The 27,205-nt window shown below is 46.6% G+C and overlaps 2 protein-coding genes across 6 annotated transcripts in view; both read right to left on the bottom strand.

Annotated features, from left to right (window-relative positions):
• The window catches only part of TMPRSS6 (transmembrane serine protease 6), a 36,531-nt gene extending 28,466 nt beyond the window's left edge, over positions 1-8,065 (bottom strand). The window contains exons 1-5 of one of the 5 annotated variants that reach the window (XM_025189993.3): positions 7,980-8,065; positions 6,224-6,380; positions 5,932-6,074; positions 5,668-5,735; positions 3,657-3,838 (exon numbers count right to left, since the gene is read on the bottom strand). In XM_025189993.3, the coding sequence (XP_025045778.3) occupies positions 3,657-3,838; positions 5,668-5,735; positions 5,932-6,074; positions 6,224-6,380 (550 nt within the window). In that variant the 5' untranslated portion in view covers positions 7,980-8,065. The other 4 variants (XM_025189992.3, XM_014578916.4, XM_025189991.3 and 1 more) reach the window with 4 other exon arrangements.
• Positions 8,066-22,149: 14,084 nt separating this feature from the next.
• Positions 22,150-27,205, bottom strand: part of IL2RB (interleukin 2 receptor subunit beta) — a 28,222-nt gene continuing 23,166 nt past the window's right edge. Inside the window, exon 15 of the mRNA XM_075937558.2 lies at positions 22,150-26,985. Within this exon, the coding sequence (XP_075793673.2) occupies positions 26,071-26,985 (915 nt within the window). The 3' untranslated portion in view covers positions 22,150-26,070. The remainder of the gene's footprint in view (positions 26,986-27,205) is intronic.

Here is a 27,205-nt window from a genome sequence, read left to right as displayed (position 1 = left end):
CCTCTTCTGGAAGAGCTTTTGTGCAAGGGGGCTTATTCCTGAGTGGGAGCGTCAAGTTCTGGCACAAGAAGCCCTGATTTTATACATTAGAACGTCAGTTTACTTGCGCAAGAACATGCGGCCAGTGTAGACAGGCAGCAAGTTTTTGCGCAAGAGCTGCTGCTTTTGTGTGAGATCGCGCCAGTGTAGACACAGCCTGGGAGTTTCTTGTAGTCTCTGAGAGACAGGGGTGGAAAGAGAACAAAGCCCTCCCACTTCCACTGAGAGATGCCCAATACTGGAATATTGACCTGCTATACAATAGGGCTGTGTCTAGACTGGCAAGTTTTTCCGCAAAAGCAGCTGCTTTTGCAGAAAAACTTGCCAGCTGTCTACACTGGCCGCTTGAATTTCCGCAAGAACACTGACTTCCTACTGTCTGAAATCAGTGCTTCTTGCAGAAATACTATGCTGCTTCCGTTCGGGCAAAAGTCCTTTTGCGCAAAAGGGCCAGTGTATAAATAAATTAATGGAGATTGCCTATCGCCTAGAACTGGAAGGGACCTTGAAAGGCCAGTCCCCTGCCTTCACAACAGGACCAAGTACCATCCCTGACAAATATTTGCCCCAAATGGTCTCCGCAAGCATTGAACTCACAACCCTGGGTTTAGCAGGCTAATGCTCAAACCACTGAGCTATCCCTCAGATAGCTCAGATTTCTTTTGTGCAAAAAAGCCCCGATTGTGAAAATGGCGATCAGGGCTTTTTTGCGCAAAAGCACATCTAGATTGGCACCGATGTTTTTCCGCAAAAAGTGCTTTTGCAGAAAAGCGTCCGTGCCAATCTAGATGCTCTTTTCCGAAAATGCTTTTAACAGAAAACTTTTCCGTTAAAAGCATTTGCGGAAAATCATGCCAGTCTAGACGTAGCCTAGGTGCCTTTACAAAGGAATACAAAGAGAAGACAATCCACAACCCTGTTTAAAAATAGTGTCATAGGGTAGTTGGCCTGTTTAGAGGAGCTGGATCCACCTGTGACTTATCAAGCTTTCTCCCAGCTGACCCTGAGAGGCAGCAATCAGCTGATAGCTTGTAAATCACCTGGTCCTCATATAGGCCAGCAGCAAGAGTTCTGTTGAGTGGAGGGCTGCTGGGGTGGAAAGACAGTAGTTTCAGAAGTTGTGAGGGCAGGGAAGAGAGACTAGATTATATACAGTTCCTAGGCAGATGGCCTGCTGAGGGTAATCCTATAGATACTAGATAGGCTTCTACAGAAGACTTAGAGTTCAGGAAGGGACATGATTGATACTTCAAACCTGTGTTTATTGTGTCTGGAATCCTGTGGCTGGAGACAGTTTGCAGGATTACAAATATCTATTAGTAAAAAAGTGAGGGGAAACTTGGATGAGCGGGCCACATACAAAACAGTGAGTTGATAAAATAGGCACCTTATGATAGAGTCAGCTAACAAATTTAGTCAGAGTTTTCACATAGGAGCATTTGGATGAGGATTTTAAAACACTTTACTGCTGTCAGTTACTTAAGCCTCAACAAGCTCTGAGACTGGAAAGTGTAAAGGAATTGTTAACTAACTTTTATTTCCATTTTAGAGACAAGTAAATAAAGACATAAATTTAGTGATTTGCTTTTAAAGCAGTGTATACCCCACAGACAGAATTCTGGGGTTCTGATTTTTGGCCCTGCTCTAAGCTCTAAACACACTTCTTCCCAAACTATCAAATCTTACTCAACAACAGATATTTAGTTTTGACATGTCATGGAGTCAGGGAAACCCCAATATGACTATGGCAATTAGAATTTAGCAAATCTAACTTTAGACACTGATAAAATAATGAACAAATGTGAAGGGAATGAGAGGAGAAAACTGGAAACCTTTAGAAGATAATGGTACTGACAAATTTGATTGCTTTTTTTATAGAATTACTAAATTAGTGGAAAAAGGGAAAGCAGAAGATGCAATGTAGCATGATTTTTAGTGAATCATTAGGCCTGTATTTAATGAAATCTTGATTTAAATTGACTTAAATGTGAGCACTGTCACATACAAAACACCAGACACTGATATGCTACAAATAAAAGATAATTCTAAATGGCAATTTATTAAACTGAGAGATGTGTTCAGTGGGCTGTTAGGTTTGGTCTTATTTAATATCTTCATTAATGATCCAGAAGAAGGCGTAAAAAACATTTTAATGGCATTCATGAATACTAAATTTTAAAAAACCAGTTATGAGAACAGAGGAAAAAAAACTCTGTGAAGTTAGAAATAAGGTAGGGAAATACTGAAATTAGATTTATCTGGGAAAAATGCAAGATAATGTATTTAGAGGGAAATGATTGGAAACATGTTATTTAATGAGAAACTTTGAAATTGGCAATAGTGAAGGAGGCCCCAGGAATAGCAATGATAGCAAATTAGAGATGAATTTTTTAGGGCAGAATTAAAAAACAACAACAAATACATACAGATCCTTTGGGCTCTATACAAAGAGGCCTCACATCACAGAGCAAGGAGGGAACAATCACAATATGGGCTTGATCCAAATCTTGGTGCCATCAATGGTATTTTTTTCCAATGATGTAATGAAACTTTGGATGAAGGCCTATAAAAGACCTGAAGTTCTGAGGACCTCAATCTCAGGACACTCCAATAGGCTGTAGTGTTGCCAGCCCTCACCGGACTGATCTGGAGTCTCTGGGATTTAAAGATTGTCATGTGATTAAATCTCCAGGCAAATATCCAACCAAAACTGGCAACACTAGCAGGCCATGATCTCTGTTTTGTGTACTGGAAAAAAGTCTTGAAGTCAATCCAGGGAATTGAAATGACAGAAATATTACAAGCATCGTGAAATAGGAAACAACTGTAATTGAAATATATTGCATTCTGTTCTCAGTCTATCAGAGTGGGATAGTCTCCTAGGGGATGTCCCAGTTGCTTGGGACATTTTAAAATGAACCGAGTAAAGCAACAAAGCATATAATGTGGGGAACAATTGTGTTTGCCAAAGCTGAAGGAGGAGGCAGAGGAAACGATCAGATGGCTCCTAGTCAGTCACTGTCAACTCTTACTCCACGAGTCTATAATTCTTTAGGGGAATAACCAAACTTCCTGGAAAGTGTCCTGTACAAAGAGGAAACACTTTGTAATCCCCCTGTCCCGTCTCCTGTCTCTCTCTCTAGTATCCACTTTCCCATTCCTCTCTTCTTCTCTCATCCCCCTTTTTCTCTCTACCTGTCTTTAACTCACTCCTCTCCTCCTTCCCCTTCAGTAATGTCATTTGGCTTATCCTCTCAGGCCAGGTCTACACTGGACCTGGAAGGCTGGCTTACGGTACGCAACTCCAGCTATGCAAAATGAGCCTTAAGCTGAGCCATGGTGGCGTTCATGCTGCGGGAGACCAACAAGAGCAAACACTCCCATTGGCTTCCCTTACTCCTCACAAAAGGAGGAGTACCAGACACTGGCAGGAGCTGCCCTCAGCATTTTATTTACAGGTCTATACTAGACCCAATGAATAGAACTCTAGAAGATCAAACTCCAGAGCATGGATCTTGTGTTAACTATAGATGTGCCCCCAGACTGCCTGCAGCAATTTGTAGGTCTCAGCCCCTGATCCTGAAAGTTTGGGCCACACCTGGGTGGCTGATACTTACCCAGCAGAATCAGAGAGTCTGGGTCAACCTGGTATTCTGTCTGATAGGATCTGCCAGTACTGTTGGTACTGGTGAGAAGTTCTCCGGAAAGAATCACGTTCACCCTCTCAGCTGTCATCTCCTTATGCTGACTCTCTGGGACTTGAAGGGCGAACCAGAAGAAGAAGGTAAGGGACCCTTCCCTAGCAGGGAGAATGCACATTAATTTCCTTTCATCCTTTTCATTTCAAGTGAGTTCAGTGCAGGTCAGAGTCACCTCACTGAGGGCTGGACCGAGCCATTCCGGCGCCCCGAGCAGACAGTTTAATTGCGCCCAGGGTTGGGGGAGGGCTCATGCGGGGCCCTGCTGCTGTGCCGGCACATGGGGGAGGGCACATGGAGCTGGCAGCGGCAGGATGCACATGCCCGGCACAGCCCAGCCTGGCTACCGCTGCTGGCGCGCAGCCCGGGGCCGCCTGGGAAGGGCCGAGCCTGGCTGTGCAGGGCCCCATGGCCGCAGGGGAAAGGGCGCTGCTGGCAGGCGCTGCAGGGATTAACGCAACCCCCACCCCAGGCGGCTGCTGCAGGGTGGCCGCTGGGAGCTGCTGCAGCCCGCAATCGGGAGACAGGCGCCCCCTATAGGTTGGCGCCCCAAGCAGCTGCCCAGCTAGCCCATGCCTTAATCCGGCCCTGCGACACCCCGGAGACAGATGCACTCCTCTCTTCGGCCACAGATCAGACACGTAGTGCAAGAATCCCAAAACACGCTGCCCCACCAACGTGCCTCAGCTCTGACCTAGAGTGATCCACCTTTAGAGGAACAGAACAGCCAGTGTGTCCATCATCCATTCAATACCTGGTCGTTCTGCTGAGAGCCATCTTGTGCCACTGGTCATGGTGGTTTTAATTATCTGGAACCTTGCCTTCTAGAAACTAGCCTGAGATCATTAAGCTTTTTTTTTTTTTTTTTTTTTTTTAGAAACTAGCCTGAGATTATTAAGCTGTTCTTCAGGTGGAAATTACCTGTGGTCACTGCTGACCCAGATTGAAAATGTTGACCTTTCAGCAGCAGTGAAAGTAACTTAAAATTTCTTACAGGTACGGTCCTATTGCAACCTGCATCCCTGCCAGCTCTTTAAATAGCTCCCTGCTGGCTTTTGCCGCAGCTCAGCCAGCTCTTGCCGGAGCTGCTCACCAGGGCGCGCCTGCTTGCTTTTATCTCTGTCTTTAAGGCTCCATGTTCCAACTTCTAGTAATGAAAAGTGATTAATGCTAGACTCTGTTCAGTTGATCAGAGGGAGCTTCTGTGTAGAGACCACTTATGTATGACAGGCAATCACAGCCACCATAATTTGTCAGCTGAAGGACAGAGAAAATGGACCAACCTGGAGAGCAACTTCTTGCTGGAAATAGGGGGCTTGTTGAAAAAGAAATTTTCTGTGAGCAAAGATCAGTGCTGATGTAATTTACTATTGGGGAAAATAAAAATAGAATACTGGGAGGAGGTTGACCTTAATCTTTGCATCTGCCTGAGCCACTTTGGAGCTCTGTGGCAGTTGTAGTTCCAGATCCTTTCTACTTCCGTTCTCCTTTATGGGCCTTGTCCCTTGCAGGACTACATTTCCCAGGGTGTACCATGGTCTGTCTCTGTGCTGTTTCATTTTATGTGGACAGTACAAGACAAAACATTTCAATCCAAGAATGCTAGAACATTGTTTCAGTAGAACATGTCCAAAAGTAAACCCTTTAATAATACCTATTTCATTTTTTTCTGGACTTTTCCATATTTTGACTTTTCATCTCAGTTTGGGCTGAAAATAAATGTTGAATTCTCAGGATTTCCTGTGGGATGGAAATTCCATTTTTGATCAGCTCTCATCCAAAGCCCCCCTGAAGTAAGAATGGAGGTTGCAGCAGCTCTTGTCAGCAAGACAGCTGGCTGCTGAGCAAGATCACAACCTAGGTGTAACTTTCACATAGGAGAGGGGAGACAGAGTCCTGAAAAGCAAATTAATGTGGACATAACACTTACCCAAAGGCATAAACTGTGCTGGAATTGTAATATGGATCCAAGTCCGTGACACAAATGAGTTCTCTTAGCTGTAACAAGAATGCTATCTGATAACTACCCAGCAACAATACAACAGCAGACTTCCCTTGGGACCCGCCCAGTGCTCCATCCCTCTCTGCTTGAAGTATAATCCACCTCAGATTCCATTTGCAGAAGCACCCAGGACCCATTCCCCCACGCACAGAACTGCCTCAGTCCTGACCCCACATAAGAAACCATCCTCACCATCTTCTGTAGCTTTGCTGACTCAGTCCAGAAGGCTCTGGATTCTGGCCGTCCAAGATCCAGGGAGTACTGATAATTGAGGATCCGGAGGCTGCCTGAGTAGAACTGCAGAACAGTTGATTCCAAGTGCCGTGGTCTGTAGTCTGACAACAAAAGACAGACAGATTAACCACGGGTGTGGAGAACAGAGGGCTCTTTGGGGGAAGGAACTTAGCTAGCATCTACATTGGCTTCCTCGTTACTAGGCCAGGTCAGCATTAGCATAAAGAACAAAACGCCTTATAATTGTTACCTAGGAAATACCAACTCAGTGCTCCAGCTCCAGCCAACAAAACAAGGACCATCCAGAGGGGTGCATAGCGCAGGCAGTCACGAGCCTTCCTCTTGGTTTCATCCTCAGATGGGGTGTTTGCATCTTCCTGTTGCTCCTCAGCCTCCATCATGGGCATCTAGTCCAGCAGCAGACCAGGCATCAGGCTGGATTCTCAGTACATCCCTCACTCCCTTCCTGTGTACCCTTTGCCATCCATATCTTCTTATCTGTACCTCTCCTTATTATCCATGCCAGATCCCAAGGACCTTGCTATTGCTTTCACACACAAAACTCTGTTGAAATCCCATGGGAGTTTATTCAGTTATTTACTTAGGCAGAAGCAGAGTGAAACCTTTAGGATCATGCCCTAACCACCCTCCTGTTAGCTCTGTGCCTCTACTGTCTGTACATCCTAACTTTTCAGTGTGTTCCCCAGCATGCCCATGTCTCCTCCCCAAAGGTCACTGAATGCAATCAGCGATGCAGACCACTGAGCTCCAAGAATATGCAGGGTAACAGCTGTCAAATGCTGCATACCCCACTGTACATAAGAACGGCCGTACTGGGTCAGACCAAAGGTCCATCTAGCCCAGTAGCCTGTCTGCTGACAGTGGCCAACACCAGGTGGTCTGTAAGGTACCTTGTGTCTACCCTACCTCACCCCACTTCCCTCTGGCATATATTAGCACCCCGCAAGGTAATTCAGTTCTCTACCTGCCACATGGCCATCTTTACTGCTCCTCTCACAACACCTGATTGTCCGACTTATTCCTGCCTACTCCCCTTCTATGATTCTCTAAGTACCACAGCCTGCCAAGACTGGATGCTCCTGGGCCGCTTTCCCTCTGCAGCCCCTTATTAGGCCCTGTTAAAATCCTATCACCCATAACCTTTCAACATTCTAGCAGAGGCCAAAGGATTTGCATATTTCCTTCACTGATGAGTGAGGTATGAGCATGCATGAATGTGAATGTGTGGGAGTGTGCAGGGGGGTTAGAGAGCGCCTGAGTGTGTGTGAGCATGTTCCAAAGCGTATTTCCAGGGTGCTCTGTCTGCGCATGCATTGGTTAGTGAGTTATGTGCATCGCATGGGCCTGTGCCGGTCTGTGCTATGGTGCAGGGATGAGGGGTGCATGTTAGAGGAGGTCCCTAGGGGGCTGAAGCATATGGAGGCACATGAATAAGCACACATGGAAGTTTGTATTAACGTGTGTGTGTGTGTGTGTGTGTGTGTGTGTGTGTGTGTGTGTGTGTGTGTGTGTGTGTGTGTGTGTGAACAACAAAGGGCAGCCAGCATTCCCTACTCACTCCGATACCAACCCCTCCCAATCCACAACTTTGCCCCTCAATACAGACACATGTAAAGAGTGTTTAAGAAGAAAAAGCAATTCAATGGAAAACATTTAACTTAACAAGAGCTGGCACAGAGACAACAATGAATCCATGAACACCTCCACTTCCTGTCTCCTACAGGCCTCTCACATGCGGCAGAGATCCGAATACACCAACCCTTGCTCTTCTGCTTCGCTGTGGTCTCCTTTTGGCTAATGTTTTCCAGTGGGTATCCCCCACCCAGGAGGGGGGCAGGAGGAAGGAGTGAGGGCCTTTACTCCACCTTCAAAGGAGTCCTCCAAAACAACAGCCGCACCAAGAACCACAAACTGATCAAAAAGAGCCTCAATTTGCTAGCAGATCAATTCTAGGCACTGGGGTTTCCCCAGAGCTACAGACCTACCTTTGAAACCTGCAGCTGTGCATGTGGCTGGGCACGCACACATTGGTAGAGACGTGTTTACTCAAGCCCAAGGCCTCTCTGGCAATCAATAAGGTGAGGCCATGTCCCTTTGTTTTGGTCTTTGCCCTGTCCGGCCCAACAGAGGGCTGAGCATGCCCCGGAGAGCCACAGCTTTCTCTAATGGAGGCTGACTCTGAGTGAAGGGAGGTTTGCTAACAGACTGGATCTAAAGGCAGTGAAGAGATGATGCTGTAAACAGCCCAGGGTAACAATCCTCCTGCCCCTTGGGAAGCCTAACGTGGAAGGCAAGTGCAGCTGGATCACAGATTCCCCTGGGAGGCAACAAGTTGCACAGCAACTGCTTTCTGTCTTAGTTACCTCCATTGGTCCCAGTGGCAATAAAGGCAAAATGGCACCGGCTGTTCCGAGGTGATAGAAATGTAGCCGTGTTAGTCTGGTGTAGCTGAAGCAAAAAACAGGACGATGTAGCACTTGAAAGACTAACAAGATGGTTTATTAGATGATGAGCTTTCGTGGGCCAGACCCACTTCCTCAGATCAAATAGTGGAAGAAAATTGGCACAACCATATATACCAAAGGATACAATTTAAAAAAATGAACACGTATGAAAAGGACAAATCACATTTCAGAACAGAAGGATGATGGGGAGGGGAGGTAAATGTCTGTGAGCTAATGATATTAGTGGTGATAATTGGGGAAGCTATCTTTGTAAAGGGTAAGATAATTAATGTCTTTGTTTAGACCGAGGTGTAAAGTGTCGAATTTAAGCATGAATGACAGTTCAGAGGATTCTCTTTCAAGTCTGGTGTTAAAAGATCTTTGAAGCAGGATGCAGGTAATCAAATCATTGAGAATCCCTTTCTGGTTGAAATGGCAAGAAACTGTTTTTTCTTTGTGATCCTGTCTAATATCTGTTTTGTGGGCATTGATTCTTTGGCGAAGTGTCTGAGATGTTTGTCCAATGTACCTAGCAGACGGACACTTTTGGCACATGATAGCATAAATTATATTTCTGGATGCGCAGGAATATGTGTTCTTGATCTTATAACTCACTTGGTTAGGTCCAATAATGGTATCAGCAGAGTGAATGTGTGGACAAAGCTGGCAACGGGGTTTGTTGCAAGGGAAGGTTCCAGGGTTGGTATTAGTGTGGTATGTCCTGTGGTTGTTGGTAAGAATCATTTTGAGCTTAGGTGGCTGTCTATAGGGGAATGTCTACACTACCCCGCTAGTTCGAACTAATGTAGATAATGTAGTCATCCGCAGTTGCAAATGAAGCCCGGGATTTGAATTTCCTGGGCTTCATTTGCATGAAGCCGGCCGGCGCCATTTTTAAATGCCGGCTAGTTTGAACCCAGTGCCGCGCGGCTAGACGCGGCACGGACTAGCTAGTTCGGTAGTGTAGACATACCCTAGGAGACTATGGGTCTGTCTCCCAGAGCCTCTTGGAGTATAGTATCCTGTTCCAGTATAGGTTGTAGTTTACTGATAATGTGTTGGACAGGTTTAAGTTGGGGGCTGTAGGTGATGACAAGTGGTGTTCTATTGTTGGTTTTCTTGGGTCTGTCTTGAAGTAGATGGTTTCTAGGTATTCGTCTGGGTCTTTCGATTTGTTTTTTATTTCTCCGGATGGGTAGTTTAGGTTTATAAATGCTTGGGTAGAGATCCTGAAGTTTCTGGTCTGTCAGTGGGATTAGAGCAGATGCAGTTGTATCGAAGGGCTTGGCTATTTACCTCCCTCCCCCTCCCCCTTCTGTTCTGAAATTTGATGTGTCCTTTTCATATGTGTTCATTTTTTTTATTGTATCCTTTGGTATATATGGTTGTGCCAATTTTCTTCCACTATTTGATCTGAGGAAGGTGGGTCTGGCCCACGAAAGCTCATCACCTAATAAAACATCTTGTTAGTCTTTAAAGTGCTACATAGTCCTGTTTTTTGTTCTGAGGTGGTGAGGGAGAGGAGTCTCTTGCTGGGGCAGTGGGCTGGACAAAGGAGAGACAAAAAACAAAGTCTCAGAGAGGCAGCCGTGTTAGTCTGTAGCTGCAAAAACAACCAGGAGTCCTGTGGCACTCAAGGCTATGTCTACACCTCATGCTTATTTAGAAATAACTCACATTATTTCAAAATAACAGAGTGCACATCTACACCGCAAGCCCTTTATTTCAAAATAATTTCAAAATAACGGGCTTCTTACTCCGACTTTTGTAACGCTCATTTCACAAGGAAGTCGAAGGAAGAGTATTCTTCCTTCAACCTCCTGCTGTGTAGACAACAGCAAAAGCTGAGTTAAGATATTTTGACTTCAGCTACACAATTAACGTAGCTGATGTTGCATATCTTAACTCTAGCCCACAGTGCAGATGTACCCTTGGAGACTAACATATTTATTAGGGCATACACTTTCATGAGTAAAAGGCTATTTCATCAGATGAATTGGAGTGGAAATGATGACAGAGGAGGTAATTTTGTTGAAACTACCACAAAAGAAAGGAATTACTTATCAAGTGATAAGGAGGCTAATCAAATCAGGGTGGAGGTGTCTCTTTCACTGATAGGGAGATGTGAATATCAAGAGTGGGGAAGTGGCCTTTGTAATGTGTTAACCAATTGAGATCTTTATTCAGGCCTAACTGGATTGTATTGAATTTGCAAATGAATTGCAGCTCAGCTGTTTCCCTTTGTAATATAATTTAGTTTTGAAGTGTTTTTGTAGAAGGATGCTACTTTTAAACCCAATACTGAATGTCCGGGGAGATTAAAATGTTCCTTACAGGTTTATGTAGGTGGCAGGGGCTAGCACTATCCAAACCATTAGCACTGGTAATAACTACGCAAAGCTTTATCAGTGTCTCTCACATGACTTGACCCCCAGTGTCTTTTAACTATTGTGGAAGAAAACATTGTCCCCACTCTGAGTTTGTAAGCAACAAGTAGCCAGAGGCAGTTTTATTACGAGCTGCAGCAAGGGAAAAACTGGTTCGGACAGGGGGGAAGTCCCTCCCCCCCCACCGAGGCAGATCTTCGAATACAAGCAATTATGAAGCAGTTTATATACTGTCTAGTAAATATAATAACAATAACAATTAGTCTCCTTCCCATTACAAACACCAATGGCTAACAGTTATTTAGTTCCACCCAGATGCTCCTTATCTTAAGGTCCCTACCAGAGTCAGCATTCTATCCTTATCTCCGTATGGAGGCGAGAGGCGAAGGCAGCGTCTAATTACAGATCTCGTGTTGTCAGGCCACAGACTTAGCCTGACTCTTGCTCTCTTGTTAACAAGACCAAGATGGCTGCACACAAATTCTCTTATTCCCTTTTCCTGCCTCCACAATCCCCCCTTTTGTGCTTACAGCACAACTACCTTTCTAAACCTTTATTTTCATTAAACATTACATAATTAGTACAAACATTAAAGCTATTTCTATTACTACATCTTTTACAACAACAATCAAATATGAAACTTTTAATAAGCAAAAGCAATATAATCATTAATATCCCCAATATAATTCTATGATGGGGCTGTTCTATAATTTTAGTAACATCATACAACATATCATAATTAGTAACCAAATTAGGGAGGGCAGGTACATGCTGATGGTACCTGTCCATAAGCACAGAGTCCAGATCAAAGGGAGAAACCCAAACCACTCCTACAAGTTTCTCCTTGGCAATATACAATACTTCGCTTCTTTCACCAAGGTCAGTTCTTAATGTCCTTTTGTAGTCAGAAATCTTTGGCCTTTGGCGGTGTCAGAGGAGCAGACTTTTCCTCTTTTTTTTCTTGAAACAGTCGTGGTTCAGCATCATGCAGGGGAGGGGTTACCAGCACATCACCCTGGGTGTGTCTAGACTACATGCCTCCTTCGACGGAGGCATGTAGATTAGCCAGATCGGAAGAGGGAAATGAAGCCGCGATTAAAATAATCGCGGCTTCATTTAAATTTAAATGGCTGCCCCGATCTGCCGATCAGCTGTTTGTCGGCAGATCGGGGCAGTCTGGACGCGATGCGCCGACAAAGAAGCCTTTCTTCATCGGCACAGGTAAACCTGGTTTCACGAGGCTTACCTGTGCCGATGAAGAAAGGCTTCTTTGTCGGCGCATCGCGTCCAGACTGCCCCGATCTGCCGACAAACAGCTGATCGGCAGATCGGGGCAGCCATTTAAATTTAAATGAAGCCGCGATTATTTTAATCGCGGCTTCATTTCCCTCTTCCGATCTGGCTAATCTACATGCCTCCGTCGAAGGAGGCATGTAGTCTAGACACACCCCCTGTAATATTTTGGTGGTTCTGGTGTCCAGCAGGTAGGAAAGCAGGACCAGAAGAGAGAGGCTTATCAGCAATCGGGGTAGGATCATTTCGAGATGGAGGGATCTTTTTGCAGTGAGAAGCATTGGCCAACAGTCAGTTCTTGGCACTTCACAGAGGTGTTGGTGGTTAGCAAAACTTGGTAAAGGTCTTTCTAGAGCAGTCTTTCGCTGATGGACATACGAGTCTCTATTCTCTGAGCTAAAAGCCAGCTAGCTCCTTTGGAACCAAGGTTATTTCCTAGGAATAAAGCAAACCGTAAAAACGATCCAGTGTGGTTGTTTGGTTGTTTGGTACCAGCCTTATCAAAGTGAGGCCCTTTTGGAATGTGGTTGCCAGGGGAACCAGGGTCACAGTAACTGTTGAACTGTTTTACTTCCCAAGCTGGCCTAATACTTTCAGGTTTGAGTTGTCAGTTCTCAGCAAGATACCATGGACTGCCTCAGTTTACTCCTACAGTTCCTTTCTTTTGACTTTGGGGTTCTCTTTAACCTACCAAGTTAAATACAACAATTTAAGGGGTTTTAATTTACTCTGGAAGTACGAGTACAGCACCAGCACTGTTATAAATGTTATAATCGAAACTTCCCACATAATTTGGCAAACCCTATTTAAATACATCTTTAAGATATTTCATCGCCTTACTGGCGCTGCCCATGATTATAGGTTTGACCTCTACTGCCTGGTTGAGTGCTGCAGAGGTAGGTGTTTGGCATGGTCCACAGTGTTTCCCTATCTGTGTGTACCTCAGAAGGCCAGCCCCGACATATCTTTAGGCATTGGCCACCAACTCCTCGATCTTCGCCTGCAGGGCCAGTAAACCCTCCTCTAGGTACTTACTTCCACCATGCCACTCAGAATCTCATGTTAGGTTACTCATCACTGCCGAAGTGCGTTGATTCCATCAACGGTCAGGATCATCCGGCGAGGGGCTGTTATGCACACAGACGGATATGTAGAGGGGCAGGATGGAGTGATCTGTCTGGGTAGTCAAACACCAGTAGGTACCGTTTATTTGGACCAGCTCAATGTTTTTGTTTCTCTGAGACAACCACATCAAACCTAGGCTGATTCGTCATGATGTTAAATGGGCAGGTACATAAAATTTCCTTATCAAAGTGGGTGCAACAATCCCTGGGTATAGGGAGGCTTCCACACCTTCAGAATAAGCGATGCCCTCGATCTATCTATATGCTCCTGCTTTGGTACAGGCAGGGAGGTTACCATTCTGATCTGATCTGAGTGAGGAATCCCCAGAGGGGCCAAAAACAAACTGTTATACTATGCCCTGTCCAGGTGGGCCTTTGGGTCCTCATGGATTCTCTACTTCCCCACTCCCATGGGTAGGCCCGTGGGAGATGGGGACTCACCACCATAAGGGCTGGGTGGTCAAAGCTATCCTATTTTTCAATACTGGCCTTCTAATACCTTTAATTTAGTTCCATTAATTAACAATCCAATTAATCTCTGGTCCAAATATCTGGTTAGGTTTAGTGAAATGGACACAGAGCTGGACAGATCCTTCAAACTATTCAGGATCAATCGGTTGGCTTGGCTGGTGTCTAGGCCTTTACAGGCACTGGATATTACTGCATCTACCAGCCTGGATTCTCATACAATTTCTGGGCTATGACATAAGTGTTGCTGACAGAGTTTTCAGGCCTAAACCAATCTGCGATGGTATCTGCTAAGCCCCTTCGTTGCCTAATCAGGCACTTGCCAATTTGACTAGCCAGTCTAGTACACAGCTGGTCTATACCAGTGTGGAACATCACCAAGGTAAGGACCAGTGACAGTTGTCCTGGTTCTGAGACGGGTCTGTTCAGGGCATGATGCACAATTGGGAGGCTCTATTTTGTCCTTAAGGACCTGGTTAATAATATCCAAATGAGGGCAAGTTAGCAATGGCCATTGTTTAACAAATGACAGCCATGCCTCAGGGGTTACCTTTGTCTGGGCTTTAAGTGGTAAGCCCCAGTGGGAGTCAGTAGGTCCAACTTCAGTGGCCTGATGTTAGTGTTTAGCTTCTTTCCCACAATATTCCATACAAACTTGGTGTTTCCCTATCTGAACTCAGAGGATTGTGTATTCTTTGTCCTCGTAGTGTTCATGTTGTTACAATAAACAAAATAATTATGTGTGAATGCGGGGAGGCCCAAGGCCGTGTATTCCCCATTGCTGTTAGTGTGTATTTGTTCTATGTACGTGACTTGAAGGAGGTTACATTGACTAGAGTCACTGTTTCTCTTATAGGACCAAGCATGGTTCACAGATGTTTAATTGTTAATAGGAACCCATGCAATTCCATAATTCTTGAGGCCTTTTAAGGCATCAGGCACCAATGAGTAGCAGGGCAAGTAGCTGTTATTGCAATGGTGAGGTTACTAGTTTCCTCATTGTTGTGGGCATCTTTACTTAAATATGCTGATGTCCCACTTGCCCGTGTTGTTACTTATAGATTTCTTATTATCTCTGCCCAAACCACTTTTATGGTTGGTGTGCAAATTTGCAGAAGCTAAATATTTCATTTGTGTAGCCATTAAAGCAAAACCAATCCGGTGGGGGAGGGGCTGGTACCCCACTTCCAGTCCTTCTGTTCACATGATGCACTCCTTGCTTCCTTCCAGTTCCTTTTTTGTTCACCCGTGGAGACATTGTTAACATTCTCCTAGCCTAAACAATTTCCAAACTATTATCTTTTCACTGAATTTTAAAGTTGCCAATTGATTGGGCCCAATTATTAATTTTGATGGTTTAAATTAATGCTTCTGCTTTACTCAAATTATCCTTTCATTAAAACAATATCCTACACACAACAATATTTGCAATACGTATTACAATTAAGACACACAAGACAAACTTGGACAGAACACAAACTTATTGTGTCATGACACAGAACCATGGTTTTTTGTTGTTGTTGTTGTTGTTGTTTGTTGTTTTTCTTCAGCTGGCACCAGCGCTTTCTGATGATCTGAAAGACAAGAAAACCCCGTCGGGGTGACCCATTATAACTTAAAATACTGCCTAAGATCTGTTAGGGGAACCGGTTACAGCTAGTTCCTTACCACTTCCATGGGCGAGTGAGCTATAACTTTACGAGAACAAGGGTGCTTCATCGGTACTCGTGACCTTCCACTCCCTGGAATTACCTCTAGAGTTGCTAGCCCTCCCCAACAGTGGCATGCCTCAGTTTCCCTCTTGTACCACAGATCAGGCTTAATGTGTGAAGCTATAATGCTTCTCCTTAGCACAAGGGGTTGGTTAGTTATTGTTCCAGCAAGCAAAAAGCTTTTCTTTTCCTGAAAAGAATCATATACAGTGTTACTTATTAAGACTATAGTAATAATAATATTGACATTAAATTTTGTTAAATGGCCACTTATAAATATTTTGTTTGTATTTGGACAATTTACTTGAGAGGACAGGTGTTTTATATTCCTTTGAAATAGCCAGGCAGCCTGTATTCACATATAATGTTGGATTTGAAAGCAAGCCAAAAGTGTTATCAACTCAGCCTTGAACAGAGACATAGGGTACGTCTACACTACAGCGCTAGTTCGAACTAACTTAGTTCGAATTAGTTAATTAAGCTAATTCGAACTAACACGTCTAGAACTAAAAACTAGTTCGAATTAGCTTTTTGCTAATTCGAACTAGCAAGTCCACATTGAGTGGACTCTGAACAGGGCTTAAGGATGGCCAGAAGCAGTGCCGGCAGGGCATCAGAGGAGGACGTAGAGCGTGGAGATGCTGTCTCAGGCTAGCCGAGGGCTGCGCTTAAAGGGTCCCGACCCCCACCCTGGACAGACAGTTCTCAGGGGTTCCCCGCTTACAAACCAGTCCTGGCTTGGAGTGCCCGAAGTACCCACACTGGGCACATCACAGCACTCGGCCATCAGACCGGCTGCACTTGCCGCAGGCTGCCATCTGGGGAGAGGGGGCAATCGGGGGGCTGCAGGAGAGCTTCCACCCCCAGAAGCCCGCAGAGCCAGCCCAGTCCTCCCCATCGGGGGCTCGTGCCCCATTCCTCCCTCACCTCCTTCCACTTACCCTTCCCTAGCCCCCCTTCTTATTGATGTACAAAATAAAGGACACGTGTGTTCAAAAATAGAAACTCTGTTTATTTAACAAAACTCGGGGAAACTGGGAAAAGGAGGTGGGAGAGGGGAAGAGAGAGGCTGGGAGAGGGGAGGGGGAAAACTGGGAGGAGGGAGCTGAAAGGGGGAAGCAAGGGAAAGGAGGGGGTGGGGAAACTGAAGGATCAGGGGTGGGGGTCTCACCGGGCCGACCGCCTCCCAGTACGGCGAGGGAGGGGGCCTCGGCGTCCCCGGGGGGATGGGGTGGAGGGTGCGGAGGTTGAGGTGGGGGGTGTGGACATTGAGGAAGAGGTTGTGGGGGTTGAGGAGGGAGAGGTGGGAGGGGGAGCAGGAGTGGGAGGAGGGACAGCAGTTGGGGGGACAGCTGGTGCAGGATCAGCACGGGGCACCATGCTCTGCAGCAGGAGCTGCAGGTTGGTGCTCAGCCCTTGGAGCTCAGACAGCAGCTCGTGGCGGACCTGCAGGTCTTCCCGCATCCACGACCGTAGTGTGCGGTGACGGCTTGCAGGGCCCCAAGGTGCTGGTCCCAGTATTCCTGCTCCGTGCTGGCAGTCCGGAGCAGGCTGTGGGTGCGGTAGCATGTCCCGGGCGGGGTGGTGCGCCCTGCACGAGCAGCTGGTGCAGCTGTAGAGAAAGAAGAAAAGTGGTCAGTTCTCCCTGGGGATGCAGAGGATGATGCCCAGCCCCCTCCCCAACACCGCAACGTGAGGGTGACCATGTCCTGCACCGTCACAGCCGCTGTGCTTGTACAGAGGCCATGGTCAGGATGTCTGGCTCTCCCCGGGACTGGGAGCTGCCCCAAGACCGCACCCATGTCCCTGTGCCATGTATAGTGTGGCCGGGGCAGCGGGGGGAAGGGGAGATGTCCCCTGCCTCCGTGTAGAGGGGACATGTGAAGGGAAATCATCCTGCTGGGTCCTGCCCCGGGGTCGGGAGCATGTCACGTCTCTTTGCACAAGCATGTGCCTATTGGGCAATGGCCCCTGGGTGTCACGCAGCTGGAGCCACCTGCCCAAGGGTGGCATGGCACGTGCTTGCACGTGCACAGGTGTCTGCGTGATCCGTGGAAGACATGGCCCACGCGCGCGGTCCCTGGTCTCCCTCCCACCTCCCCCCCGAACTACTTAATTCAAACTACTTACCTGGTACGGTCTCCCTGGACGACGCTGCTGGCGGTGACCCTTCTGGTGTGCCCAGGTCAGGGCCCTCTGGTCCCGGCTCGATGTCCCCCAAGACTTGGTGGATGGACCGCCCTGCCCCCCAAGACTTGGTGGAGGGCAGTGAAGTAGGGGCAGGTGGCAGCCCCTGCAGTGGCGCCGCCTCTTGTGGCCCTGGCGTACGCCTGGCGCAGCTTTTTAATTTTAATGCGCACCTGCTCCTGGGTGCGCCTGTGTCCCCTGGTGGCCATGGCGGCTGCTATGCACCCATAGACGGCCGCATTCCTCCTCCTAGTGCGGAGATCATGGACGTTGGGGGCCTGCCCCCAAACCTCAATGAGGTCCATGACCTCCGCACTAGTCCAGGAGGCCGCGCGCCGTCTACGGCCCCTGGCTGGCCCCTGGGTGCTGGGGGACTGGGCAGGGGACGTGTCACTCGCACTGGCCGCCTGGCTCATGGTGGGGCCACTGGTTCGGGGCAGAGACTCCTGGCAGGGCTGGCTGACTCTAGTGCCGTCTGGCCAGAGTCTACCCCTTTAAGGGCCCGGGGCTGGGGGAGAGGAGAAGAGTTTTCCTGGTTGTGCCCAGAGAGGCCACCAGGGGGAACCTGGGAAGGGCTAGACTCCCACTAGTTCGAACTAAAGGGCTACACAGCCCTTAGTTCGAACTAGCTAGTTCGAACTAGGCGTTAGTCCTCGTAAAATGAGGTTTACCTAGTTCGAACTAAGCGCTCCGTTAGTTCGAATTAAGTTCGAACTAACGGAGCGCTAGTGTAGCGCCTAGGAAAGTTAGTTCGAACTAACGTCCGTTAGTTCGAACTAACTTTGTAGTGTAGACATACCCATAGTGAAGTTTCAGGGTTTGGATTCTTAAAACAAAGATTTGTTTTCTTAAAGAGTAAATTTAACCTTAAGGATTGAATGTATAGATTTCATTCTTTTATACAGTTAACCAGTTAAGTGTCAATAGAATTCCTTATTTTCCTTTTGCAGATTTAACAAAAGAGTCTGTGGCCAAATAGTAAATTTGATTGTTTCTTTGCCTGGATTATTGAAAAAGGCTGCAAGAAACAAGGAGTCACTTTTTAAAGCAGGTTTCCCTTCATATATTACAACAATCGCTTAATTCCTTCTTATGATCTGTCCTGATTCTTGCTAAATGACCTTTTCCCAATGACACAGGTTTGTTCAGTATCAATTTGGTAAGGAGGATGGGCTTTTCCATTAGCCCCCACACCTCCTAATTCTTTTCAATAGGTAAATCCAAATGTGTATTATTGCAGTCAGCTATTACTAATTTTAAACTTCTCAGTATAGGGTTTTCATAACATCCATGCTGCAGCAGTTGATCTATGCTGCTGACTCTGGGGTGGATCACTCGACCATGCTCTGTAAGGAGATTTATGTTGCAGAATGTGTCTCCTTGTTAGGGCAGATTTAGCTTCTAGTGATTACATCTTCAAGTTCAATTCCCACTAGTTGGCTTTTAGGGTGGCTTTTAGGTTACGTCCTCCCACGCCCTCAAGCTAATTATAACAGTGTGTGAGGGAAAGGTTTTAACTGTGTTTTTTTTTCTGGATGGCCCCCACTTGTGCGTTGTGAAACATCCTTGGGTAGCCTGTGATTCCAGCCAGAAAGGCTGTAGTTATCTATTCGCTAACAAGGGCTTGAGAATCTCCTAAAGTTGCTTGGCAGCCCTTTCCTATTCCTGCATTGTGTTCTGTGTATATGTTTCCAACCAAAATGCCTAGGGCCAATATGGCTTGATGGTCGGCAAGCATTCCTTCCTTGAGAATTTGGAGGAATACTTCCCACAAGCTGTTAAGTCTATTCCAAAACTCAGTGTTTTGCTTTGGATTGGACAGATTTGTAACTAGAGCCCGTTCTTCCAAAGGGAAGATCTGATACCTTTCAATTATCTTCTGTGCCTCCTCTCTATCTTCAGTAATGTGTGGTAAGGGCCCAGATAGGGCTGGGCATAGAGAGGAGTAGAGGGGGTAATGTTGGGCCAAATTCCCCCCTAAGCTTGGGAGAGGCTGTGCACTTGCGTGTAAGTTACATTTCTCACTGCAGGGTGGATTTTTGCTTTTCTGAGCTTCAATCTCATCCCTCAGGGCTTTAATTTCTTTCTCTGTCAATCTGTCAAATGCTTACAGGTCCTTGGACCATGATGCACGTACATGTAGTACGCAGGGGTGCCTTTCAGCGGTCTGGGGGTGGGGGTATGCTTAGACTGACCCCCATCCATTTTAGTCATTCAGGGGAGTATCCTGTCCACTCCCCGTCCATTCAGTGGCTTATAGGAAACTAAATCTTACACACTCCAAAGAAGGGGTCTGCTGGGTCTAGAGTGTCAGACCTTATCAGCAGCTCATGAAATAAGGGGAGACGTCACTCCCTCACATATCTGCTCGGTCTCGAGGTTCGGCTGACCCCCCTTTCGTTCAGAACTCCCTTGTGGGAGAGCCCTGGTGCGGCTGGAATCAGCTTACTTTTCAGAGACCTGGGCAGCGGCATTCACACTCCACTCATTACATTCACACTCAGCATGCTTTTCACACAGAAATTTTCCCACTTTTAGATGCATCTCTCATTATGGACCTCGTCCATATTTGGGGTGGCAAACAACACGTTTCCTCCCAGAACCACAGCAGTTCCCAGCACTGCATAAACCTAGGTGCCTTATGTCCGGACGCAATACAACCTTCTTCCCGTACCCGGGGCGGCACCACCAATACCACAGCAGTTCCCAGCACTGCATAAACTTAGGCCTACTTGGGGATAACAAAACAACCTCCCCGGAACCGTTTTGCGTCTGACCTTGTTGCAGATTCAAGAAGTTCGGATGGCGTGAGCCCACAAGAAGCAGATGACCCTACAGGCAGTCCTCCTCCACACCCCAGTAGAGATTTCAAAAGGTCTCTTACCTCTCATTTGGCGCCATGGGAGTGAAGGGGGATGGTCTGCAGCCTCTGTCGCGGTCTTCAATCGGGCGTTGCAATCCGAGTCACAGCACCAAATTGTGGAAGAAAACATTGTCTTCACTCTGAGTTTGTAAGCAACAAGTAGCCAGAGGCAGTTTTATTACAAGCTGCAGCAACGGAAAAACTGGTTCGGACAGGGGGGAAGTCCCCCCCCTCACCGAGGCAGATCTTCGAATACAAGCAATTATGAAGCAGTTTATATTCTGTCTATTAAATATAATAACAATAACAATTAGTCTCCTTCCCATTACAAACACCAATGGCTAACAGTTATTTAGTTCCACCCAGATGCTCCTTATCTTAAGGTCCCTACCAGAGTCAGCATTCTATCCTTATCTCCGTATGGAGGCGAGAGGCGAAGGCAGCGTCTAATTACAGATCTCGCGTTGTCAGGCCACAGACTTAGCCTGACTCTTGCTCTCTTGTTAACAAGACCAAGATGGCTGCACACAAATTCCCTTATTCCCTTTTCCTGCCTCCACACTATGTAGTTTTTAGGCGCTAATAGACTCTCTGTTGTTTTCCAGTTTTTCCAGTTACATACATATTCGGCTTTCTCTTTGATACTTATCTACCCTCTGCCTCTTTCTGTCGTCCGTCGTCCCCCCCTTTCACTTTCTCCCTTATTTATTTTGGTTCTGGACATCTAACACTCTGGTCATCTGAAGAAGAGGGCTGTGCCCATGAAAGCTCGTGATACCATCTACATGTTTTGTTAGTCTTTAAACTGCTACCAGACTATTTGTTGTTTTTAAAGTTTTTCCTGTTACAGACTAACTCGACCACCCCTCTGAAGCTTTTAAATTACAAGATCATCCATCCTCCCTTCTAAAACACAATTGCCACACCTTTGTGGATAGTCTTCATAGAGATGCCAAGTACTGAATCCAGGCTATGTCTACACTATAGGTTATATTGGCAGAGTTTGACCTGGTCTACACTACATTGGAAGGTTGAAATAAGATATGCAACTCCAGCTACATAAATTACGTAGCTGGAGTTTAAGTATCTGATATCACGTTTCCGTGCTGTCCACACAGCAGAAGGCCGATGGGAGCAAATGTTCCCGTCAGCTTCCCTTACTCCTCCATGAGACACAGTACTCCCAGTGCTGATGGAGGAACTCTTTGAGTTAGATCTAGCTGCGGGTTTATACTAGAATCCCAGAAGATTGACCATGGCAGCATCGATCTACTGCCTAGTGAAAACATACCCTTTGTTCTGCAAGGGGTGTGAGTAAGCCACCCCCCAAGTGACACAGATTTCACCAACATAAGCACCAGTGTGGACAGCGTTATGCCAGGAGGTGGTTTTATTATGCCAAAAGGAGAGTTCTGTCCCGTCAGGATAGAGGATCTTCACCAGGTATGTGACAGCGGCACCGTAGCATCAGGGCAGTGGAACTGCAGCGGTGCTGTATCTGTAGACACTAATCTAATCTAAGCAATCTGAGTACCACATTTATCACTGTGGTATCTCTGAATAAACCAAGAAAACAGACTCCAAAGCAAATCTGACGTCAAAGCAGTGTGCCATCAAGGCTGAATTTGGCCTGAATTTTCACTTTCCTATGGGCTGGGTGTGGGGGGGAGGTGTGTGTGTGTGTGTGTGTGTGTGCGCGTGCGCGCGCGCACTGGCTGTTGTGCAGCTCTCTTTAGGTCAGAAATAAGGTACTTTGGTAGGGATGTCAGGGTAGCATGTGTGTAAACCTGCATTACTACTGTGTTATACTTCTGCTTAAGATAGAGGGCTCTTTCTCCAAGACGGCTGTCCCGGCACTTTTCACTGGTGCTGGAGTTGAATCTGATAAGGAAACTAGAGTGGATGGACACCACCCTGTTGCAAGTTTTGTGGATTTGTATAGACTACATTTTGATCCATCTGGGACCCTGAGACCTTCATGGCACTTCCAAAAAGTCTTCATGTCTTAGCAGAGAAGGGTCGTGAAGAAACTGGCAATGCCATTTCTGCTCCACAGCTCAGCTAATCACACATCTGCAGCAACTTCAGACCACATGACCTGGCTTCCTGGAATAAAGGTCCAGTTATCATCAGATCTTACACTGAGCACTTCCTGCCACAGCACGTCACACATTCACACCCCAGAGTGGCTGCTGTCTCACCTCCGGCAGCTTACATGCTTGAAAGCTGTCAGCATTTTCAGAAATGGGAAAATACTTAGTTGACCAAGTGATTCTTGGTGGCCTGCAGCAGTTTTGCTGACAGTGATACTTCCTGAGTCAAACTGCAGTGAATCGAAGTGACTAGGTTCTAAAATCCATCTTATATTATTTTCACCCTCCCTGTCACTGTCTGTGACTGAGGGTTAATTCCCCTGAAATATCTTCCCCTTCCCCTGAAGCTGCTATCAAATTACACAGCTGTCTCTGACTGAAAACTATTCCTTCTGATGCCTTCTCCTGATGCCAAATCCCTGAACCCTGAACTCCAGTACCTGATTGTCTCTGAGAGTTTATCACTATCTGATCCTTAAATTTGCTGTCCAAAGGTCTAATTCAAAGCCTGTTGAAGTCAATGGGAGTCTTGCCATTCTTTTAATAGAGTCATAGGGCAGCCAGAAGGGACCACTACTAGTCTGACTTCTTGAACATCCACCAACACCACCCAGCCAGCCACACATTAAACCCAGCAACTGAAATGGGACTGAAGGATTGCAGACCATAGGAGACTAGCTTCGGACCAGCTGTCCATGAGTGAAGCGCAGTCCCTTAAATCACCCCCTTCTGCTCCCCGACCCCAATCTACCAATGCCCAACAGCCTTTGGCTAAAGGCAAAACGCCTTTCTGTCCCCTGCACCCATTGTCTAGGCAGCAGACTATCTGTGACTGAGAGCTAACCCCCTTATGCCCTCTTCCTAATCCCTGACCTGTGATCAAGAACTCACTTCCATCCAAGCAGTAGCATTTGTTAATACGCAAGTTCCCACGACAAATGGCAATGAAAACCATGCTATTTTGAAAAACGGGCTCTTGATTGGTATTTTATTGACAAAAAAGGCAGTTTTTAAAATTCATTTTAGCAGCAAGAATGATTAAGAAGCTTATGAAGAAATACATAGGAACTGCTATGGGATCATTGGCCATTTAAGCTAGCATCCAGCCCAGCGGTGCTCACTCTTTCTGTTGCATCTTGCGAACTTCCCATGGCACAGTACATACAGTGGGAAGCCTTCTCCTCACTCAGCTGGGAAGTATTTGTCCCTTCTTTATCCCCTGTGTCTCTGAGATGGTAGGACGACCAGCATCCTGAGACATGCGCAGTGGTTTGGAGAAAGTGACACAGGAAAAGGCTGGCTCCCTGCAACATTCGCAATGCTAACTAGGCCAAGCTCCATTCTATTGCAGTATCAGCAGCACTTTCGTGACAAAATCAAACACAATGGACACTCATTTATCTGACCAGCACAGCATTCCATTTCAGAACTCAAGAGAATGAAAACTGTGTGAGTAAGTTTGGTGCGGAAACATGAGTCCCAGGACAAAGGAGGAGACTTAACACTCACGTGGAAAAGGGGAGCATTGAACTTGGGGTGAATCTCAGACAGTTGACAGAGGGACACCATGGAACCAAGTTGAACAGCCTTCCTTCTACCCTTAGCTTCCCTTTATTTCAGCACTTCTGCCTCCAATCGGTAAATATGGAGACGGTGCAAAATGCTATCCAAACTGTTTTTTAGTCAAACAGATGGACTGAATTTTGGTTTTAAGCAAAGGTAATGATCTGTAGTCATTTATGGAGGTGATTTATCTGCCCTAGCTGCTAATTGGGCAATTGTTCCTCTCAAGCAATGGAAAGAATGGGGATGACCAACAGACGGTTTCCCCTTCATGCAGGATGTGGGATGGATTCCTCTGCAATCGTCTTAGCAGAGTTAAAGGAAAGAGTTTTGGTCTGCAGGGCAGAGAAGCTTTTGATTTCATGAAAAGATTGCAGCAAGAATGGGAAATGTTGTGCTCTGTTTTATGCTAGCGTCTCTCTTGCTTCCTCACGCCCCACTATTTGGGGGAATTTTCACCCAGTGTTTTTTTGCTGATAATAACAATTTTTTTTATCACATCCCTTGCATGAGTTGACTCATTTCTGGCTTTCAATTGTCTTTGAAGACCCAAGCCCAGACTCAGATATCTGATTAGGACCAAGCTGATTAAAACATTCACTTCATACAAAGTGGAGTGGGAAGGGTGCAGGAAATGAACTAAACCCTGGGACAATCAATAAGGACCACCCTCAACACCTTCCATCACCCCTATCCCCAGCAGCACCCAGCACTCACAAGTAGCTCGCCACTCACCTTCTCAAGTATTTCTATTCCCCTGTAGATGCTTGCATGCCCTGTAAGTTGGTACATGAGGGATGGAAAGTTTGGCCTGAGAGTTTGATACTATCTTCACCCTGTATTGCAGAACAATCCAATTTCTCTCTCCTTTGCTCTATGTACTTTCACAGTTGTGATGCCCCTTTCTGGCTACCTCAATTTCATCTCTATTCGTTGGTCTACTAGTTTATGTATCTAGTTCTCCTTCCATGGTGTCCATCAAGTCACACTATCTACCAAGCTGTCAGCTTATCCAGGGAAATGTTATCTGTGCCACACAACCCATCCATGCAGTCATCCCTCTTCCTGAGCATCCCTTTTTCTAAATTCTCATCCCTCCATTCATTCATACACACCCCATTCAAAACTGAGCTTTACTTTCCCTTCAGGTTATAGATTTGGGTCATGCTTTTTCCACATGCTGCTAAAGCTCCCACTCCCTTGCAATACGACAGTGGTTCTCAAAGGGTATGTCTACACTACCCCGCTAGTTCGAACTAGCGGGGTAATGTAGGCATACCACACTTGCAAATGAAGCCCGGGATTTGAATTTCCCGGGCTTCATTTGCATAAGCGGGGAGCCGCCATTTTTAAAACCCCACTCGTTCGAACCCCGTGCAGCGCGGCTACACGGGGCACGAACTAGGTAGTTCGAACTAGGCTTCCTAGTTCGAACTACTGTCACTCCTCATTCCACGAGGAGTAACGGTAGTTCGAACTAGGAGGGTAGTGTAGACATACCCAAACTGTTGTACTGGTGACTCCTCCCACAGCAAGCCTCTGAGTGTAACCTCCCCTTATAAATTAAAAACACTTTTTTAATAATAAGAACTATTATAAATGCCAGAGGTGAAGTGCAGTTTGTGATCCCCCCCAGGTAATAATCTTGCAAGCCCCTGAGAACTCACGACCAATGTTCCCTCTAATTTTTTCTATCCACATGCAGAATACATTTCTTTATGCACACTGAGGCATGCGCTGATGTGTACCACCAATAGAAACACATGCTGCTGGCTCTAGGCACTGTGGGCGCTCTACTACTCAGCTGGGCGGCATTTGATTCTCTCCTGGGTGGCCACCCAAGCTCTCAGAATTCCTGCACTAGTGAAAAGTACAAGGGTCTTTTTCCATGTTAGTCAAAAGATAGGTCCCGTTGGGTTCGTGGAAACTGATGTTCAACTTCTTATTCTCTCAGACAGGCAAGTTTATCTGTTTGTCCGTCCCTCCTTCCAGAGAAGGCCTGCAGCTCACAGGATTCAGAAGGCAGCTCGTAGATGGAACAATGGCTGTATTGGCTTTGGAGCTCACTCAAAGATAGGTAGGCCCCAGCGTTTGGGACCTGGCTGAAGGAAGCAGTCCTGTGGAGATCATCCACTTGACCTTGCTGCAGAGTCATGGGCTGGGAAAACGGAGAACTAGCCATAGTAGTAGTAGTGGGACTGATTTGAGGGTCTGCATCCCCAACCTCTTCTGTGGTTTGAATGCCATCATTGTCATGCAGCCCAGGGAGATCAGAGAGGACCGTGCCAGGCTCCTGTTGGAATTCAGAGACCTGTAAAACTGTGACATTCCCATTCACCTTCTCATCCTGTTTCAGTTCCAAAGCTGGGGAGGGGCAGTTGGGTGACGAAAGAGCCTCAGGCAGTGCTCCAAGCCCATTGGTTGCGCTCTGTGTCTCTCCCACAAACAAACTGTTTTGGAAACCTTGGTTCCCTTGGGTGCAATGAAGAAATCTGGAGGAGAACAGTGGCAGGTCATCTTCTAGCATGCAGAGATCCGGGGAGGAGAGTGTTCCATAGGAATCACCATCGTCACTGCCACTGGCCTTCCGGGTGAAGGGCTCGTAGGTGAAATACACCTGGCAGGGCTCAACGTCATAGGAGTCAGGGAGGTGAAAAAAGAAGTAGCCTTGGTTGGTGAAGCAGCTGGAGAGTGAGTTCCTGCTGGTTTCTGTGGGGGCGCTGGAGGTGAGAAAGGCCTTTTGAAGGAGAAACTGGGATTCCCGATTCTCCTTCTGAACAATCTCTAGCTCTGAGATCTCTGGGGAGGTGCTGCTCACACTGAAGAGAGACGTGGAAAAAGGGGAGGAGAACCACTTCTGAAGAGGAAAAGGTAGAGTGTGGGGGGGGGGAGACACAGAAGAGAGATTGTTACATTCAAAGCAGCAACAATATAACATTCTCACAACAAAGACACAGGCCTGGGGTCTCTCTTCCAGAATGCCTGTGGTGGATACATGCCTGACATCTCCCATACAGAATACACCCTTTGTCGTCACTCCTCTGGGATCTCTAGGTCCCTAAGGTCAGATCCCAACT

Source organism: Pelodiscus sinensis, chromosome 1 (assembly GCF_052426305.1).
Source record: "Pelodiscus sinensis isolate ZL-2025 chromosome 1, ASM5242630v1, whole genome shotgun sequence".
Taxonomy (NCBI): domain Eukaryota; kingdom Metazoa; phylum Chordata; order Testudines; family Trionychidae; genus Pelodiscus; species Pelodiscus sinensis.
Note: the sequence above shows the minus strand (reverse complement) of the source record. Positions and strands in the feature narration are given on the sequence as shown.